General features: G+C 40.9%; 1 protein-coding gene across 1 annotated transcript; it reads right to left on the bottom strand.

Annotated features, from left to right (window-relative positions):
• Positions 1–88: 88 nt before the first annotated feature.
• Positions 89–18,523, bottom strand: LOC128641201 (pancreatic alpha-amylase). Its single transcript, XM_053693768.1, has 10 exons — positions 18,325–18,523; positions 12,150–12,296; positions 10,574–10,771; positions 9,612–9,842; positions 8,980–9,113; positions 8,788–8,910; positions 8,613–8,712; positions 899–1,020; positions 624–749; positions 89–319 (listed from the first exon to the last, which is right to left on the bottom strand). Exons 1-10 carry the CDS (start codon positions 18,490–18,492, stop codon positions 130–132), a joined length of 1,539 nt encoding a protein of 512 aa, XP_053549743.1. The 5' UTR covers positions 18,493–18,523; the 3' UTR covers positions 89–129.
• Positions 18,524–21,400: the final 2,877 nt, after the last annotated feature.

Here is a 21,400-nt window from a genome sequence, read left to right as displayed (position 1 = left end):
TCAGACTCAGCAGCTATATTATCTCATTTCATGATGATGGGGAAATGTACACATTATAATTAAACTAAAAACAAGACATCAGAGACCATTTGCACCAATACAGTTTATTGATAGTGTTGATATAACTCTCTACAGCTTGGCATCAACATGGATTGCAATAAATGGGTCTTCAGCTGCGCTGCTAATCTGGAAGCGAGCGTTGCCGTTACTTGCAACAGAGATCTGTGTCCCAGTGCAGCGTGTGCCTTCCTTCTGTCCGGAGATGACGTCACAATATGTACCAGCTGGTAGACCCGTGAACAAAGTCACATCCATGTTACTGCAGGACAGAGGTTAGGTTAGTGACACAGATTTGTGTGGCTAATTTATCCAGAGCACAACATTGTACAAATAACTAAATGACAGAACAAGTGGCCAAACAATTTTTTAAGATTGTTTAGGTAGAAAATGGCAGCTGCATACCAGGTAGTGAGAAACTCAATGCAGAGAAAATAACTTCAAATAAAGGCTAAGAATTACATAAAAAAACAAATTCATAGATATAGAATGAAAGCACGTGTATAATCACACTCATTCAAGCATCATCAGGGTACATAAACAGCCCAGATGTACAGATTACTCACTAGCTTTCATTGTTAAAGATGATAAATCCTCTGTTTCCACGTCCAAAAGCAATCTGGTTTCCTCCATTGTCCCACCAGTTGGCGAAGGCCTGCCCATTCACTACATTACGAAAGATAACCATGTTCCTGCAAAGACATAATATCCTGGGTAAGCAACAGGGTCTGCTAATAAACTATAAAGTAAGAAAAAGGAAGGAACAGACGACAGAATGGCAAATATATGATGCTCTGTGATAATACTGCCCCAACACAGAGGGAAAAATACAAATCCTTACTTGATCTGGCGCCATCGGTGTTCACAGACCCAGTCATTGCCACAAGTGGAGTCAGCATTAATTGTGACTGGCTTAGTTGAGCCATCAGAGTTTCTTGGTGGTCCGATCCAGTCGTTGACATCCTGAACACAACCAGAGAGAATAAAGAGACAACTGAATGGGTTCTCCTGGCTCAAATGCTACATAGTAACCTGAGAGACTTTGTAATTATTTCACAAAATATAAAGGTTGGTAAACAAAGCGGAAGCACAGCAGGTAAGGTCAATAGGATTCTGGGTGCACAGGAAGAAGTATTAGCAGCAGGAACACTGTAGCTCTTATGTCACTTAATACTATAAAATGACATAAGAGCCTCACTGTTTCTGCTGCTAATACCTCTTAATATACACCCAGCACCTACTGACCTTACCTGCTGCTAATGCCTCTTCCTATACACCCAGCACCTACTGACCTTACCTGCTGATAATACCTCTTCCTATACACCCAGCACCTACTGACCTTACCTGCTGCTAATACCTCTTCCTATACACCCAGCACCTACTGACCTTACCTGCTGCTAATATCTCTTCCTATACACCCAGCACCTACTGACCTTACCTGCTGCTAATACCTCTTCCTATACACCCAGCACCTACTGACCTTACCTGCTGCTAATATCTCTTCCTATACATCCAGCACCTACTGACCTTACCTGCTGCTAATATCTTTTCCTATACACCCAGCACCTACTGACCTTACCTGCTGCTAATACCTCTTCCTATACACCCAGCACCTACTGACCTTACCTGCTGCTAATACCTCTTCCTATACACCCAGCACCTACTGACCTTACCTGCTGCTAATACCTCTTCCTATACACCCAGCACCTACTGACCTTACCTGCTGCTAATACCTCTTCCTATACACCCAGCACCTACTGACCTTACCTGCTGCTAATACCTCTTCCTATACACCCAGCACCTACTGACCTTACCTACTGTTAATACCTCTTCCTATACACCCAGCACCTACTGACCTTACCTGCTGCTAATATCTCTTCTTATACACCAAGCACCTACTGACCTTACCTGCTGCTAATACCTCTTCCTATACACCAGCACCTACTGACCTTACCAGCTGCTAATAACCTTTCCTATACACCCAGCACCTACTGACCTTACCTGCTGCTAATACCTCTTCCTATACACCCAGCACCAACTGACCTTACCTGCTGCTAATACCTCTTCCTATACACCCAGCACCTACTGACCTTCCCTGCTGCTAATACCTCTACCTATACACCCAGCACCTACTGACCTTACCTGCAGCTAATACCTCTTCCTATACACCCAGCACCTACTGACCTTACCTGCTTCTAATACCTCTTCCTATACACCCAGCACCTACTGACCTTATCTGCTGCTAATACCTCTTCCTATACACCCAGCACCTACTGACCTTACCTGCTGCTAATACCTCTTCCTATATACTCAGCACCTACTGACCTTACCTGCTGCTAATACCTCTTCATATACACCCAGCACCTACTGACCTTACCAGCTGCTAATACCTCTTCCTATACACCAAGCACCTACTGACCTTACCAGCTGCTAATACCTCTTCCTATACACCCAGCACCTACTGACCTTACCTGCTGCTGATACCTCTTCCTATAAACTCAGCACCTACTGACCTTACCTGCTGCTAATACCTCTTCCTATACACCCAGCACCTACTGACCTTACCTGCTGCTAATACCTCTTCCTATACACCCAGCACCTACTGACCTTCCCTGCTGCTAATACCTCTTCCTATACACCCAGCACCTACTGACCTTCCCTGCTGCTAATACCTCTTCCTATACACCCAGCACCTACTGACCTTACCTACTGCTAATACCTCTTCATATACACCCAGCACCTACTGACCTTACCAGCTGCTAATACCTCTTCCTATACACCCAGTACCTACTGACCTTACCTGCTGCTAATACCTCTTCCTATACACCCAGTACCTACTGACCTTACCTGCTGCTAATAACCCTTCCTATACACCCAGCACCTACTGACCTTACCTGCTGCTAATACCTCTTCCTATACACCAGCACCTACTGACCTTACCTGCTGCTAATACCTCTTCCTATACACCCAGCACCTACTGACCTTACCTGCTGCTAATACCTCTACCTATACATCCAGTACCTACTGACCTTCCTTGCTGCTAATACCTCTTCCTATACACCCAGCACCTACTGACCTTGCGTGCTGCTAATACCTCTTCCTATACACCCAGCACCTACTGACCTTACCTGCTGCTAATACCTCTTCCTATACACCCAGCACCTACTGACCTTACCTGCTGCTAATACCTCTTCCTATACACCCAGCACCAACTGACCTTACCTGCTGCTAATACCTCTTCCTATACACCCAGAACCTACTGACCTTACCTGCTGCTAATACCTCTTCCTATATACTCAGCACCTACTGACCTTACCTACTGCTAATACCTCTTCATATACACCCAGCACCTACTGACCTTACCTACTGCTAATACCTCTTCCTATACACCCAGCACCTACTGACCTTACCAGCTGCTAATACCTCTTCCTATACACCCAGCACCTACTGACCTTACCAGCTGCTAATACCTCTTCCTATACACCCAGCACCTACTGACCTTACCTGCTGCTGATACCTCTTCCTATATACTCAGCACCTACTGACCTTACCTGCTGCTAATACCTCTTCCTATACACCCAGCACCTACTGACCTTACCTGCTGCTAATACCACTTCCTATACACCCAGCACCTACTGACCTTACCTGCTGCTAATACCACTTCCTATACACCCAGCACCTACTGACCTTACCTGCTGCTAATACCACTTCCTATACACCCAGCACCTACTGACCTTCCCTGCTGCTAATACATCTTCCTATACACCCAGCAACTACTGACCTTACCTGCTGCTAATACCTCTTCCTATACACCCAGAACCTACTGACCTTACCTGCTGCTAATACCTCTTCCTATACACTCAGCAACTACTGACCTTACCTGCTGCTAATACCTCTTCCTATACACCCAGCACCTACTGACCTTACCTGCTGCTAATACCTCTTCCTATACACCCAGCACCTACTGACCGTACCTGCTGCTAATACCTCTTCCTATACACCCAGCACCTACTGACCATACCTGCTGCTAATACCTCTTCCTATACACCCAGCACCTACTGACCTTACCTGCTGCTAATACCTCTTCCTATACACCCATCACCTACTGACCTTACCTGCTGCTAATATCTTTTCCTATACACCCAGCACCTACTGACCTTACCTGCTGCTAATACCTCTTCCTATACACCCAGCAACTACTGACCTTACCTGCTTCTAATACCTCTTCCTATACACCCAGTACCTACTGACCTTACCTGCTGCTAATAACCCTTCCTATACACCCAGCACCTACTGACCTTACCTGCTGCTAATACCTCTTCCTATACACCCAGCACCTACTGACCTTACATGCTGCTTATACCTCTTCCTATACACCCAGCACCCTACTGACCTTAACTGCTGCTAATACCTCTTCCTATACACCCAGCACCTACTGACCTTACCTGCTGTTAATACCTCTTCCTATACAACAAGCACCTACTGACCTTATCTGCTGCTAATACCTCTTCCTATACACCCAGCACCTACTGACCTTACCTGCTGTTAATACCTCTTCCTATACAACAAGCACCTACTGACCTTATCTGCTGCTAATACCTCTTCCTATACACCCAGCACCTACTGACCTTACCTGCTGCTAATACCTCTTCCTATACACCCAGCACCTACTGACCTTACCTGCTGCTAATACCTCTTCCTATACACCCAGCACCTACTGACCTTACCTGCTGCTAATATCTCTTCCTATACACCCAGCACCTACTGACCTTACCTGCTGCTAATACCTCTTCCTATACACCCAGCACCTACTGACCTTACCTGCTGTTAATACCTCTTCCTATACAACAAGCACCTACTGACCTTATCTGCTGCTAATACCTCTTCCTATACACCCAGCACCTACTGACCTTACCTGCTGCTAATATCTCTTCCTATATACTCAGCACCTACTGACCTTACCTGCTGCTAATACCTCTTCCTATACACCTAGCACCTACTGACCTTACCTGCTGCTAATATCTCTACCTATACACCCAGCACCTACGGACCTTACCTGCTGCTAGTACCTCTTCCTATACACCCAGCACCTACTGACCTTACCTGCTGCTAATATCTCTTCCTATACACCCAGCACCTACTGACCTTACCTGCTACTAATACCTCTTCCTATACACCCAGCACCTACTGACCTTACCTGCTGCTAACACCTCTTCCTATACACCCAGTACCTACTGACCTTACCTGCTGCTAATACCTCTTCCTATACACCCAGCACCTACTGACCTTACCTGCTGCTAATACCTCTTCCTATACACCCAGCACCTACTGACCTTACCTGCTGCTAATACCTCTACCTATACATCCAGTACCTACTGACCTTCCCTGCTGCTAATACCTCTTCCTATACACCCAGCACCTACTGACCTTGCGTGCTGCTAATACCTCTTCCTATACACCCAGCACCTACTGACCTTACCTGCTGCTAATACCTCTTCCTATACACCCAGCACCTACTGACCTTACCTGCTGCTAATACCTCTTCCTATACACCCAGCACCAACTGACCTTACCTGCTGCTAATACCTCTTCCTATACACCCAGAACCTACTGACCTTACCTGCTGCTAATACCTCTTCCTATATACTCAGCACCTACTGACCTTACCTACTGCTAATACCTCTTCATATACACCCAGCACCTACTGACCTTACCTGCTGCTTATACCTCTTCCTATACACCCAGCACCTACTGACCTTACCAGCTGCTAATACCTCTTCCTATACACCCAGCACCTACTGACCTTACCAGCTGCTAATACCTCTTCCTATACACCCAGCACCTACTGACCTTACCTGCTGCTGATACCTCTTCCTATATACTCAGCACCTACTGACCTTACCTGCTGCTAATACCTCTTCCTATACACCCAGCACCTACTGACCTTCCCTGCTGCTAATACCTCTTCCTATACACCCAGCACCTACTGACCTTACCAACTGCTAATACCTCTTCATATACACCCAGCACCTACTGACCTTACCAGCTGCTAATACCTCTTCCTATACACCCAGTACCTACTGACCTTACCTGCTGCTAATAACCCTTCCTATACACCCAGCACCTACTGACCTTACCTGCTGCTAATACCTCTTCCTATACACCCAGCACCTACTGACCTTACATGCTGCTTATACCTCTTCCTATACACCCAGCACCCTACTGACCTTAACTGCTGCTAATACCTCTTCCTATACACCCAGCACCTACTGACCTTACCTGCTGCTAATACCTCTTCCTATACACCCAGCACCCTACTGACCTTAACTGCTGCTAATACCTCTTCCTATACACCCAGCACACTACTGACCTTATCTGCTGCTAATACCTCTTCCTATACACCCAGCACCTACTGACCTTACCTGCTGTTAATACCTCTTCCTATACAACAAGCACCTACTGACCTTATCTGCTGCTAATACCTCTTCCTATACACCCAGCACCTACTGACCTTACCTGCTGCTAATATCTCTTCCTATACACCCAGCACCTACTGACCTTACCTGCTGCTAATATCTCTTCCTATACACCCAGCACCCTACTGACCTTACTTGCTGCTAATATCTCTTCCTATACACCCAGCACCTACTGACCTTACCTGCTGCTAATATCTCTTCCTATACACCCAGCACCTACTGACCTTACCTGCTGCTAATACCTCTTCCTATACACCCAGCACCTACTGACCTTACCTGCTGCTAATACCTCTTCCTATACACCTAGCACCTACTGACCTTACCTGCTGCTAATATCTCTACCTATACACCCAGCACCTACTGACCTTGCCTGCTGCTAATACCTCTTCCTATACACCCAGCACCTACTGACCTTACCTGCTGCTAATATCTCTTCCTATACACCCAGCACCTACTGACCTTACCTGCTACTAATACCTCTTCCTATACACTCAGCACCTACTGACCTTACCTGCTGCTAACACCTCTTCCTATACACCCAGTACCTACTGACCTTACCTGCTGCTAATACCTCTTCCTATACACCCAGCACCTACTGACGTAACCTGCTGCTAATACCTCTTCCTATACACCCAGCACCTACTGACCTTACCTGCTGCTAATACCTCTTCCTATACACCCAGCACCTACTGACCTTACCTGCTGCTAATACCTCTTCCTATACACCCAGCACCTACTGACCTTACCTGCTGCTAATACCTCTTCCTATACACCCAGCACCTACTGACCTTACCTGCTGCTAATAGCTCTTCCTATACACCCAGCATCTACTGACCTTACCTGCTGCTAATACCTCTTCCTATACACCCAGCACCTACTGACCTTACCTGCTGCTAATACCTCTTCCTATACACCCAGCACCTACTGACCTTACACCCAGCACCTACTGACCTTACACCCAGCACCTACTGACCTTACACCCAGCACCTACTGACCTTACACCCAGCACCTACTGACCTTACACCCAGCACCTACTGACCTTACACCCAGCACCTACTGACCTTACACCCAGCACCTACTGACCTTACACCCAGCACCTACTGACCTTACACCCAGCACCTACTGACCTTACACCCAGCACCTTCTGACCTTACACCCAGCACCTACTGACCTTACACCCAGCACCTACTGACCTTACACCCAGCACCTACTGACCTTACACCCAGCACCTACTGACCTTACACCCAGCACCTACTGACCTTATACCCAGCACCTACTGACCTTACACCCAGCACCTACTGACCTTACACCCAGCACCTACTGACCTTACACCCAGCACCTACTGACCTTACACCCAGTACCTACTGACCTTACACCCAGTACCTACTGACCTTACACCCAGCACCTACTGACCTTACACCCAGCACCTACTGACCTTACACCCAGTACCTACTGACCTTACACCCAGCACCTACTGACCTTACACCCAGCACCTACTGACCTTACACCCAGCACCTACTGACCTTACACCCAGCACCTACTGACCTTACCTTAGAAAACAACAGTAATATAATTTTGGGGAATTTCTGGTAAATACAGTAAGTCAAGCAAGGTGCACACCACCGGCTTTTAGTCATTGTTTTTGGCCAGATGATGGTTAGAAATGAAGCTTAGCATTAATATTAAAATGTAGCTTGATATTAAAGGGATACAAAATCCAAAAATGTTCTTTCACGATTCAGATAGAGCAGCAATCTTAAACAACTTTACATTTTTCTTCGTTCTCTTGGTATCTTTTGTTTGAAAGCAGGTGAGTGTGATTAGGAGCCGGCCCGTTCCTGGAGCACTATATGGCAACAGTTTTGCTAAAATGTTATCCATTTGCAAGAGCACTAGAGGGCAGCACTATTTCCTGCCATGAACTGCTCCATATGCCTTCCTAGGTATCTCTTCATCACAAAATATCATGGAATTGTATGCTCTGTCTGAATCAGAAAACGTTTGGGTTTCATATCCCTTTAACATGGATTCATGGAAAGGGTAAGAAGCTAAATGATAAAACAGAACCCTGGATCTTACCTTCCCATTCACAAAGCTCCTAGGCCAGCGGTAACTGGACATGACCCGTGTAAACCCATAGGGATGCGCCAACATGAAGCCGACTCCCATCTTGTATAGACTGAAAGAGGGAAACGTCTATTAGTGGCAAACCAGTCACACTAGATAGGTTATACTAATAGACTGTACCCCTTACCGAGCATCCCAGAAGGTGAGGATTGATGCGCCTCCTGCACCGTGACCCCTCTGGTTATCGTGATTGTCTACAAACACCAAGGCTCTGTCAGTTGGCATGAAGCCCCAGCCTTCTCCCCAGTTCCTACAGAGACAGAGTTGTAAATACAGGGTTTATGCTGTCCACTTATAGTATCTACAGCTTCTCACTTACTTCAGATACGACATCTTTTCTCCATTCCACTTGCGGATGACATTTCCGAGTTTAGCACCATATTTGAATTCTGTGATGCGTCCATTTCCATAATATTCACTTGCTGAAATGGCCTCTCCACCCAAATCAATCACCTACCATTGAGACCATGAAAAGCGTTACAACTACTAAATTATATCTAGTCCCCGTATGAGGCAGGAAGAGTGTTTCTTCATTCCTACATTAACAGTTACCAAACCACATGAACAGGTCAACTGATCACTTACAAAAGAGGTGACAAAGCCATCTAAGTGAAATGTAATTCCTCTATAATATATGGCTTTATCTTGTAGTTTAGAGGAACTGTCCTAGAGTGCAGTGCTCCCTTGCCATAGATATTTCTACTCTATGACTAAGCATCCCTATAATTATCTCACATTTTGTCTATACTTCTTGTGACATCACATTTAACCTCTCCTCCAGACAGTTACACAAATAGGGATGTTTGTCAGCGCATAGTAAACACCATTTAACAAAGAAGACAGAGTTAATCAGAGAGCTGAATGTTTTCATTGGATCATAGGTCTATACGTAATAAAATATTGTCCCCCAAAAACATCACAATGAGGGGCAGCAACCATTAAGTTTGTTACCTCCTGGAAGATGAAGGGTCGGCTACCACTAGGGAACCACTGTGTGTTCAGGTTATTGAGTCTGCTTGTGATTGCCTGGATGTCTCCGGGCCACATGTGCTTAGCAGCATCCAGTCTGAACCCGGCCACTCCAATACTGATCAGGTTGTTCATGAAAGCAGCAATCTTCCCACGGACATAATCTTTTTCCAGAGCCAAATCCAGGAGACCCACAAGGCGACAATTCCTGACCTGTTAGAATAGAATAATTGTAACGCAATTAAAATCTAAAACCTTAAGCACAGTGTGGCCCTAGCAGGGACTGAACCTATAAACATGTAATTGTCATTAGTACACAGGAACCGTTCCAGGCACTGCGCCCATACACATGTCACTGTCATTAGTACACTGCGGTCCTAGCAGGGACTGAGCACATACATATGTCAATGTCATTACTACAATGTGGCCCTAGCAGGGACTGAGCACATAAACATGTCACTGTCATTAGTACACTGTGACCCTAGCAGGGACTGAGCACATAAACATGTCACTGTCATTAGTACACTGTGACCCTAGCAGGGACTGAGCACATAAACATGTCACTGTCATTAGTACACTGTGACCCTAGCAGGGACTGAGCCTATAAACATGTCACTGTCATTAGTACACTGTGGCCCTAGCAGGGACTGAGTACATAAACATGTCACTGTCATTAGTACACTGTGACCCTAGCAGGGACTGAGTACATAAACATGTCACTGTCATTAGTACACTGTGACCCTAGCAGGCACTGAGTACATAAACATGTCACTGTCATTAGAACACTGTGGCCCTAGCAGGGACTGAGCCTATAAACATGTCACTGTCATTAGAACACTGTGGCCCTAGCAGAACTGAGCACATAAACATGTCACTGTCATTAGTACACTGTGGCCCTAGCAGAACCGAGCCCAAAAAACAAGTCCCTGTCATTAGTAAAATACCTGATATTTGTCACCATAGTTCTGAATTTCCCCATTTGAGGTTGAGCATTTTGCATCGTTAAAATCCAGGTTGGAGTAGGGTACACCTGAGAATTCCTTGGTTCCAGTATTGAAATAGCTTCCACATGTAGCGTGTGTCCCAGAACCACCAGCAGATCCACACATATGGTTGATAATAGCATCAACATAGATGTAAACCTAGAAATTATTATAATTAGAAACAAAGATTTTATTTAGATGAAATGGTCAAGTGTAGCTTTTTGTAGTGAAGCCAAAATAATGTGATCTGAGACTCCATGCCCCACGCTCTCACCACTAAAGCAACAATGAGATGGACCTTTATCAAGTACAGTCACAAAATCATCTGCAGTCAAAGTATGAGGTGTCACTGTGATCACTGTATGGAGGTGTCACTGGGCTCAGTGTATGGAGGTGTCACTGAGTTGGGCTCAGTGTATGGAGGTGTCACTGGGTTGGGCTCAGTGTATGGAGGTGTCACTGGGTTGGGATCAGTGTATGGAGGTGTCACTGGGTTGGGATCAGTGTATGGAGGTGTCACTGGGTTGGGATCAGTGTATGGAGGTGTCACTGGGTTGGGCTCAGTGTATGGAGGTGTCACTGGGTTGGGCTCAGTGTATGGAGGTGTCACTGGGTTGGGCTCAGTGTATGGAGGTGTCACTGGGTTGGGCTCAGTGTATGGAGGTGTCACTGGGTTGGGCTCAGTGTATGGAGGTGTCACTGGGTTGGGCTCAGTGTATGGAGGTGTCACTGGGTTGGGCTCAGTGTATGGAGGTGTCACTGGGTTGGGCTCAGTGTATGGAGGTGTCACTGGGTTGGGCTCAGTGTATGGAGGTGTCACTGGGTTGGGCTCAGTGTATGGAGGTGTCACTGGGTTGGGCTCAGTGTATGGAGGTGTCACTGGGTTGGGCTCAGTGTATGGAGGTGTCACTGGGTTGGGCTCAGTGTATGGAGGTGTCACTGGGTTGGGCTCAGTGTATGGAGGTGTCACTGGGTTGGGCTCAGTGTATGGGCTGTCACTGGGTTGGGCTCAGTGTATGGGCTGTCACTGGGTTGGGCTCAGTGTATGGGCTGTCACTGGGTTGGGCTCAGTGTATGGGCTGTCACTGGGTTGGGCTCAGTGTATGGGCTGTCACTGGGTTGGGCTCAGTGTATGGGCTGTCACTGGGTTGGGCTCAGTGTATGGGCTGTCACTGGGTTGGGCTCAGTGTATGGGCTGTCACTGGGTTGGGCTCAGTGTATGGGCTGTCACTGGGTTGGGCTCAGTGTATGGGCTGTCACTGGGTTGGGCTCAGTGTATGGGCTGTCACTGGGTTGGGCTCAGTGTATGGGCTGTCACTGGGTTGGGCTCAGTGTATGGGCTGTCACTGGGTTGGGCTCAGTGTATGGGCTGTCAATGAGTTGCAGTAATTAGGTAAGAACTGGTTCTTTACAACATTTTTATAGGAATATCTTTATGTGTGGATCCCATCAACTTCAGCCTAGGAACTGCCGCTGAAGGTGCCAAATATAATTATATCCTCCCCTCCTTCCTTCTGACTGTCAGAAATATTCTTACCCCAACATTGTTACAGCGGGTCACCATGTCACGGAACTGTTGCTCAGTCCCAGAGCGGGAGCAAAGCTTGTAGCTCACTGGTTGGTATCTCTCGTACCATGGTCTGTAGGGGTTGCTGATAATGATGTTCTCATTTGGTGGAGAAATCTGTAAGATAAAGTTGTGAATTATTGTTATCTGAGGTGTCAGCCACATCCAACCCAAACAGGACAGATGGACAATCCCCACCCCTTATTGGCATAAATCTATTATGGTAACTGAATCAGTCATACACAGTAGAGAGTCTATAGGTAGTTTATAGGTGTGTAGGTTACCTGCCCCATTACAGACTACACATATTCTCTCGCTGGCTATATATCTGTTCTCAGTTTTGTATGCTATATGGGATATAAGTGGTACTTGCATGTGAGGTTACTGTCCCCTTTATTACATGCTATGCAAGTGTGTAAATACAGACCAGGTATCTTAAAGGGACACTAAACCCAGTTGCTTTTTCGTGATTCAGACAGAGCAGCAATTTTAAGAAACTTTCTAATTTACTCCTATTAATTTTTCTTCGTTCTCTTGCTATCTTTATTTAAAAAGCAGGAAAGTAATGCTTAGGAGCCGGCCCATTTTAAGTTCAGCACCATGGATAGTGCTTGCTTATTGATAGCAGACATTTAGTCACCAATAAGCAAGCATAACCCAGGTTTTTTAACCAAAAATGGCCGGCTCCTATGCTTTACATTCATGCTTTTTAAATAAAGATAGCAAGAAAACAAAGAAAAAAATAATAGGAGTAAATCAGAAATTTGCTTAAAATTGCTGTTCTATCTAAATCACAAAAAAAACTCACATAATTTATGGAAGAACTTACCTGATAAATTCATTTATTTCATAGTGGCAAGAGTCCATGAGATAGTGACGTATGGGATATACATTCCTACCAGAAGGGGGCAAAGTTTCCCAAACATCAAATGCCTATAAAAACACCTCCCACCTCACCCATACCTCAGTTTAACTTATAGCCAAGTAGTGAGGTGTAAAAATGGGAGTAAAAAGCATACAAAAAGAGGAACTGGAAAAATAATGTGCATTATTCAAAAAAATCATAACCACAAAAAATAGGGTGGGTCTCATGGACTCTTGCCAAATTAAATCAGAAAAAATAATTAAGTTTCCTTAAAAATTTAAAAAAACTCAAATCAAAAGGCACTAGAATCAAACTAAGACAGCTGCCTGAAGAACCTTTCTACCAAAGGCAGCTTCAGAAGAAGCAGAAACATCAAAATGGTAAAATTTAGTAAATGTATTCAAACAAGACCAAGTTGCTGCTTTGCAAATTTGATCAACTGAAGCTTCATTCTTGAAAGCCTAAGAAGTGACAACTGATCTAATCGAATGAGCTGTAATTCGCTGAGACGGAGACTGCCCCGCCTCCAAATAAGCTTTGTGAATTAAAAGTTTCAACCATGATGCCTGAAAAATGGTAGAGGCTTTCTGACCTTTCCTGGAACCAGAAAAAATAACAAATAGATTAGAAGTCTTTTGGAAATCTTTAGTAGCCCAATCCATAGCTGAGAGCGTCTTATATAATAAAAGTATATACTTACCGTGTAAGACACCCATCCACATCTAGCAGACAGCCAAACCAGTACTGAAACATATCAGCAGAGATAATGGTACAAGAGTATATAGCAGACAGCTAAACCAGTACTGAAACATATCAGCAGAGGTAATGGTACAAGAGTATATAGCAGACAGCTAAACCAGTACTGAAACATATCAGCAGAGGTAATGGTACAAGAGTATATAGCAGACAGCTAAACCAGTACTGAAACATATCAGCAGAGGTAATGGTACAAGAGTATATAGCAGACAGCTAAACCAGTACTGAAACGTATCAGCAGAGGTAATGGTACAAGAGTATATAGCAGACGGCTAAACCAGTACTGAAACATATCAGCAGAGGTAATGGTACAAGAGTATATAGCAGACAGCTAAACCAGTACTGAAACATATCAGCAGAGGCAATGGTACAAGAGTATATAGCAGACGGCTAAACCAGTACTGAAACATATCAGCAGAGGTAATGGTACAAGAGTATATAGCAGACAGCTAAACCAGTACTGAAACATATCAGCAGAGGTAATGGTACACGAGTATATAGCAGACAGCTAAACCAGTACTGAAACGTATCAGCAGAGGTAATGGTACAAGAGTATATAGCAGACAGCTAAACCAGTACTGAAACATATCAGCAGAGGTAATGGTACAAGAGTATATAGCAGACAGCTAAACCAGTACTGAAACATATCAGCTGAGGTAATGGTACAAGAGTATATAGCAGACAGCTAAACCAGTACTGAAACATATCAGCAGAGGTAATGGTACAAGAGTATATAGCAGACAGCTAAACCAGTACTGAAACATATCAGCAGAGGTAATGGTAGAAGAGTATAAAGCAGACAGCTAAACCAGTACTGAAACATATCAGCAGAGGTAATGGTACAAGAGTATATAGCAGACAGCTAAACCAGTACTGAAACATATCAGCAGAGGTAATGGTAGAAGAGTATATAGCAGACAGCTAAACCAGTACTGAAACATATCAGCAGAGGTAATGGTACACAAGTATATAGCAGACAGCTAAACCAGTACTGAAACGTATCAGCAGAGGTAATGGTACAAGAGTATATAGCAGACAGCTAAACCAGTACTGAAACGTATCAGCAGAGGTAATGGTACAAGAGTATATAGCAGACAGCTAAACCAGTACTGAAACATATCAGCAGACGTAATGGTACAAGAGTATATAGCAGACAGCTAAACCCGTACTGAAACATATCAGCAGAGGTAATGGTACAAGAGTATATAGCAGACAGCTAAACCAGTACTGAAACATATCAGCAGAGGTAATGGTACACGAGTATATAGCAGACAGCTAAACCACTACTGAAACATAGCAGCAGAGGTAATGGTACAAGAGTATTTAGCAGACAGCTAAACCAGTACTGAAACATATCAGCAGAGGTAATGGTACAAGAGTATATAGCAGACAGCTAAATCAGCAGAGGTAATGGTACAAGAGTATTTAGCAGACAGCTAAACCAGTACTGAAACATATCAGCAGAGGTAATGGTAGAGGAGTATATAGCAGACAGCTAAACCAGTACTGAAACATATCAGCAGAGGTAATGGTACACGAGTATATAGCAGACAGCTAAACCAGTACTGAAACATATAAGCAGAGGTAATGGTACAAGAGTATATAGCAGACAGGCAAACCAGTACTGAAACATATCAGCAGAGGTAATGGTATAAGAGTATATAGCAGACAGCTAAACCAGTACTGAAACGTATCAGCAGAGGTAATGGTACAAGAGTATATAGCAGACAGCTAAACCAGTACTGAAATGTATCAGCAGAGGTAATGGTACAAGAGTATATAGTAGACAGCTAAACCAGTACTGAAACGTATCAGCAGAGGTAATGGTACAAGAGTATATAGCAGACAGGCAAACCAGTACTGAAACGTATCAGCAGAGGTAATGGTACACGAGTATATAGCAGACAGCTAAACCAGTACTGAAACATATCAGCAGAGGTAATGGTACAAGAGTATATAGCAGACAGCTAAACCAGTACTGAAACATATCAGCAGACGTAATGGTACAAGAGTATATAGCAGACAGCTAAACCACTACTGAAACAGATCAGCAGAGGTAATGGTACAAGAGTATATAGCAGACAGCTAAACCAGTACTGAAACATATCAGCAGAGGTAATGGTACAAGAGTATATAGCAGACAGCTAAACCAGTACTGAAACATATCAGCAGAGGTAATGGTAGAAGAGTATATAGCAGACAGCTAAACCAGTACTGAAACATATCAGCAGAGGTAATGGTACACGAGTATATAGCAGACAGCTAAACCAGTACTGAAACGTATCAGCAGAGGTAATGGTACAAGAGTATATAGCAGACAGCTAAACCAGTACTGAAACATATCAGCAGAGGTAATGGTAGAGGAGTATATAGCAGACAGCTAAACCAGTACTGAAACATATCAGCAGAGGTAATGGTAGAGGAGTATATAGCAGACAGCTAAACCAGTACTGAAACGTATCAGCAGAGGTAATGGTAGAGGAGTATATAGCAGACAGCTAAACCAGTACTGAAACATATCAGCAGAGGTAATGGTAGAGGAGTATATATCAGACAGCTAAACCAGTACTGAAACATATCAGCAGAGGTAATGGTAGAGGAGTATATAGCAGACAGCTAAACCAGTACTGAAACATATCAGCAGAGGTAATGGTACAAGAGTATATAGCAGACAGCTAAACCAGTACTGAAACATATCAGCAGAGGTAATGGTAGAAGAGTATATAGCAGACAGCTAAACCAGTACTGAAACATATCAGCAGAGGTAATGGTACACGAGTATATAGCAGACAGCTAAACCAGTACTGAAACGTATCAGCAGAGGTAATGGTACAAGAGTATATAGCAGACAGCTAAACCAGTACTGAAACATATCAGCAGAGGTAATGGTAGAGGAGTATATAGCAGACAGCTAAACCAGTACTGAAACATATCAGCAGAGGTAATGGTAGAGGAGTATATAGCAGACAGCTAAACCAGTACTGAAACGTATCAGCAGAGGTAATGGTACAAGAGTATATAGCAGACAGCTAAACCAGTACTGAAACATATCAGCAGAGGTAATGGTACAAGAGTATATAGCATACAGCTAAACCAGTACTGAAACATATTAGCAGAGGTAATGGTACAAGAGTATATTATCGATCTATAAAGGGAGGCAGCAGATGAATCCCTTGAACCGAATTTACAGAGAGCCCTAGAATAGATTTCCCATAGGCTAAAACATGACATCATCAGGCAATACTCCCTTCACATCCCTCAGACAAACACTGTACTTAGAGAGGAACTGGGCTTCAATATGCTTAGAAGTGCCTTTCACAGAAGAAATCAAGCATATCATGCTTCACCACCTTCTAAGGAGGCAAAGTTTGTAAAACTGAGGTATGAGTAAGGTGGGAGGTGTATTTATAGGCATTTGAGGTTTGGGAAACTTTGCCCCCTTCTGGTAGGAATGTATATCCCATACGTCACTAACTCATGGACTCTTGCCACTTACATAAAAGAAAATGTGGGTTTAGTATCACTTTAAGGGCACTATCTGTGTAACAGCAAAAAGAAGGAGCCAAGGAGTATCATATCTAGATGAAGCTATTTGTGTATTGTCCTGGGCCCAAGCACCAAATTATTTTGAAACTGAGAAACCCCTAACGTAACCTGCTGCCACAATCAAACAACAAATTGTACAAACATGAAAATGTTGTCAATTCATAATTCAAAGAATATACTGTGGTGTATAGAGTGCAATAGATAGAACACAGATATGTCTAAAGAAGATGATCCTGTACGCAAGTGAGAGATGGAGAACAAAGCTGTAGCATTTGTGTAAGATGGCATATATCTGAGCCCTCATCGCCCAACAAATATCAACACTGACCAATCAAGCGCTTAAATCTCATTTCCCAGTTGTGACGTTTATTGTATTTTATCAAAGAGGTGGGCAACAATGTGGAGATCTCTTGATCTATAGAAGAAGCAGTCATTGATTAGATGAATTTCTATGAGAAAGTATATTTGTGTTTAAAGGGACACTCAATCAAAATTAAACTTTCATTATTCTGATAGATCATGCCATTTTAAAAAACTTTCCAATTTACTTCCATTAACTAAATGTGCACCGTATTTTTATATTTAAACTTTTTGAGTCACCAGCTCCTACTGAGCATGTGCAAGAATAAGTGTGTATGCATTTGTGAATGGCTGATGGCTGTCACATGGTACGTGTATGCATTTGTGATTGGCTGATGGCTGTCACATGGGACAGGGGGAGTGGAAAAAAACATAACTTTTAAAATTGTCAGAAAAACAATCTACTACTCATTTGAAGTTCAGACTAAGTGCTATTGCATTGTCTTGTTATCTTGCATTTGTTGATTATGCAAATCTACTGTGTTGACTGGTCCTTTAATAATAGTTTTGCCCCTATACCCTGTGAGAGGAACAAAAAATTGTACTGTGGCCCTCAGATACATATTTTGGACCCAATACTGCATAACATTACAAATATGTAGTGGGAATCTGACTTACCTGGACACCTCCAAACCCATTGGGTCCTAAATATCGCTCACATTCTGCTGCAATGTCCGGCCAGCGCCATTCAAATAGGTGTACGATAGAAGTTCTGCCGGCTTTAACGTTAGGATTGTATTGGGCAGAGCAAAGACCGGCAAACACAAGGAGAAGAAAGAGCTTCATCTTGAGTCCTACTGCAACACTTGGGTCTCCTGAGCTGCGTTTTATAAACCAGCTCCTGCGCCAGGACACAAGTCACATGTCACTCCGTGTCACAGCAGGCAAGTTCTCACTGTTATGTAAGTCTGGTGTAGGGTGCAGGGCTATAGTTACCTTGAGGAAACTATTTATTTAGCTCTTATCCATCAAACGCTGCCCTCGTCTGTAAACACGGTGGCTGATAATGTTTAATGTTATACAACAATTATACAATAATTATGTAACGTTTTTCCATAGGATAAAGATTTTTTATTTATTTTCAAATTAAAAGTTTCTTGAATACATTTTTGATACAAACATTATTTATAATAGAAAAACAAGTTTCATGTTTACATATTATAAGGTACTATATAACAGGTAATTTAACAAATAAAGCGCTACAGAATTTTGCGGCGCTATATACAAATAAAAAGTAATTATAAAATGAAATATTTGCATGCAAGCAATATTAGTACTCTACTTTGTATGTGCATATACCTACATATTTATGTGTTAGTATGTGTATATACATATATATTTATGTGTTATTATGTGTATATACATATATATTTATGTGTTAGTATGTGTATATACATATATATTTATGTGTTAGTATGTGTATATACATATATATTTATGTGTTATTATGTGTATATACATATATATTTATGTGTTAGTATGTGTATATACATATATATTTATGTGTTAGTATGTGTATATACATATATATTTATGTGTTAGTATGTGTATATACATATATATTTATGTGTTATTATGTGTATATACATATATATATTTATGTGTTATTATGTGTATATACATATATATTTATGTGTTACTATGTGTATATACATATATATTTATGTGTTACTGTGTGTATATACATATATATTTATGTGTTATTATGTGTATATACCTACATATTTATGTGTTATTATGTGTATATACATATATATTTATGTGTTAGAATGTGTATATACATATATATTTATGTGTTACTATGTGTATATACATATATATTTATGTGTTAGTATGTGTATATACATATATATTTAAGTGTTACTATGTGTATATACATATATATTTATGTGTTAGTATGTGTATATACATATATATTTAAGTGTTAGTATGTGTATATACATATATATTTATGTGTTAGTATGTGTATATACATATATATTTATGTGTTAGTATGTGTATATACATATATATATATGTGTTAGTATGTGTATATACATATATATATATATGTGTTACTATGTGTATATACATATATATTTATGTGTTACTCTGCGTATATACATATATATTTATGTGTTAGTATGTGTATATACATATATATTTATGTGTTAGTATGTGTATATACATATATATTTATGTGCTACTATGTGTATATACATATATATTTATGTGTTACTATGTGTATATACATATATATTTATGTGTTAGTATGTGTATATACAGATATATTTATGTGTTACTATGTGTATATACATATATATTTATGTGTTACTATGTGTATATACATATATATTTATGTGTTACTATGTGTATATACATATATATTTATATGTTATTATGTGTATATACATATATATTTATGTGTTAGTATGTGTATATACATATATATTTATGTGTTACTATGTGTATATACATATATATTTATGTGTTACTATGTGTATATACATATATATTTATGTGTTAGTATGTGTATATACATATATATTTATGTGTTATTATGTGTATATACATATATATTTATGTGTTATTATGTATATATACATATATATTTATGTGTTAGTATGTGTATATACATATATATTTATGTGTTACTATGTGTATATACATATATATTTATGTGTTACTATGTGTATATACATATATATTTATGTGTTACTATGTGTATATACAGATATATGTATGTGTTACTATGTGTATATACATATATATTTATGTGTTACTATGTGTATATACATATATATTTTTGTGTTACTATGTGTATATACATATATATTTATGTGTTAGTATGTGTATATACATATATATTTATATGTTATTATGTGTATATACATATATATTTATGTGTTAGTATGTGTATATACATATATATTTATGTGTTATTATGTGTATATACATATATATTTATGTGTTACTATGTGTATATACATATATATTTATGTGTTACTATGTGTATATACATATATATTTATGTGTTAGTATGTGTATATACATATATATTTATGCGTTACTGTGTGTATATACATATATATTTATGTGTTAGTATGTGTATATACATATATATTTATGTGTTAGTATGTGTATATACATATATATTTATGTGTTACTGTGTGTATATACATATATATTTATGTGTTAGTATGTGTATATACATATATATATTTATGTGTTACTATGTGTATATACATATATATTTATGTGTTAGTATGTGTATATACATATATATATTTATGTGTTACTATGTGTATATACATATATATTTATGTGTTAGTATGTGTATATACATATATATTTATGTGTTACTATGTGTATATACATATATATTTATGTGTTAGAATGTGTATATACATATATATTTATGTGTTACTATGTGTATATACATATATATTTACGTGTTAGAATGTATATATACATATATATTTATGTGTTACTATGTGTATATACATATATATTTATTTGTTACTATGTGTATATACATAAATATTTATGTGTTACTATGTGTATATACATATATATTTATGTGTTACTATGTCTATATACATATATATTTATGAGTTACTGTGTGTATATATATATATAAGTGTTACTATGTGTATACATATATATATATGTGTATATACATATATATTTATGTGTTACTATGTATATATATATA

Source organism: Bombina bombina, chromosome 10, assembly GCF_027579735.1.
Source record: "Bombina bombina isolate aBomBom1 chromosome 10, aBomBom1.pri, whole genome shotgun sequence".
In the NCBI taxonomy this organism is placed as follows: Eukaryota; Metazoa; Chordata; class Amphibia; order Anura; family Bombinatoridae; genus Bombina; species Bombina bombina.
The sequence above is the reverse complement of the archived record's forward strand: the minus strand, read 5'-3'. Positions and strand labels throughout refer to the sequence as shown.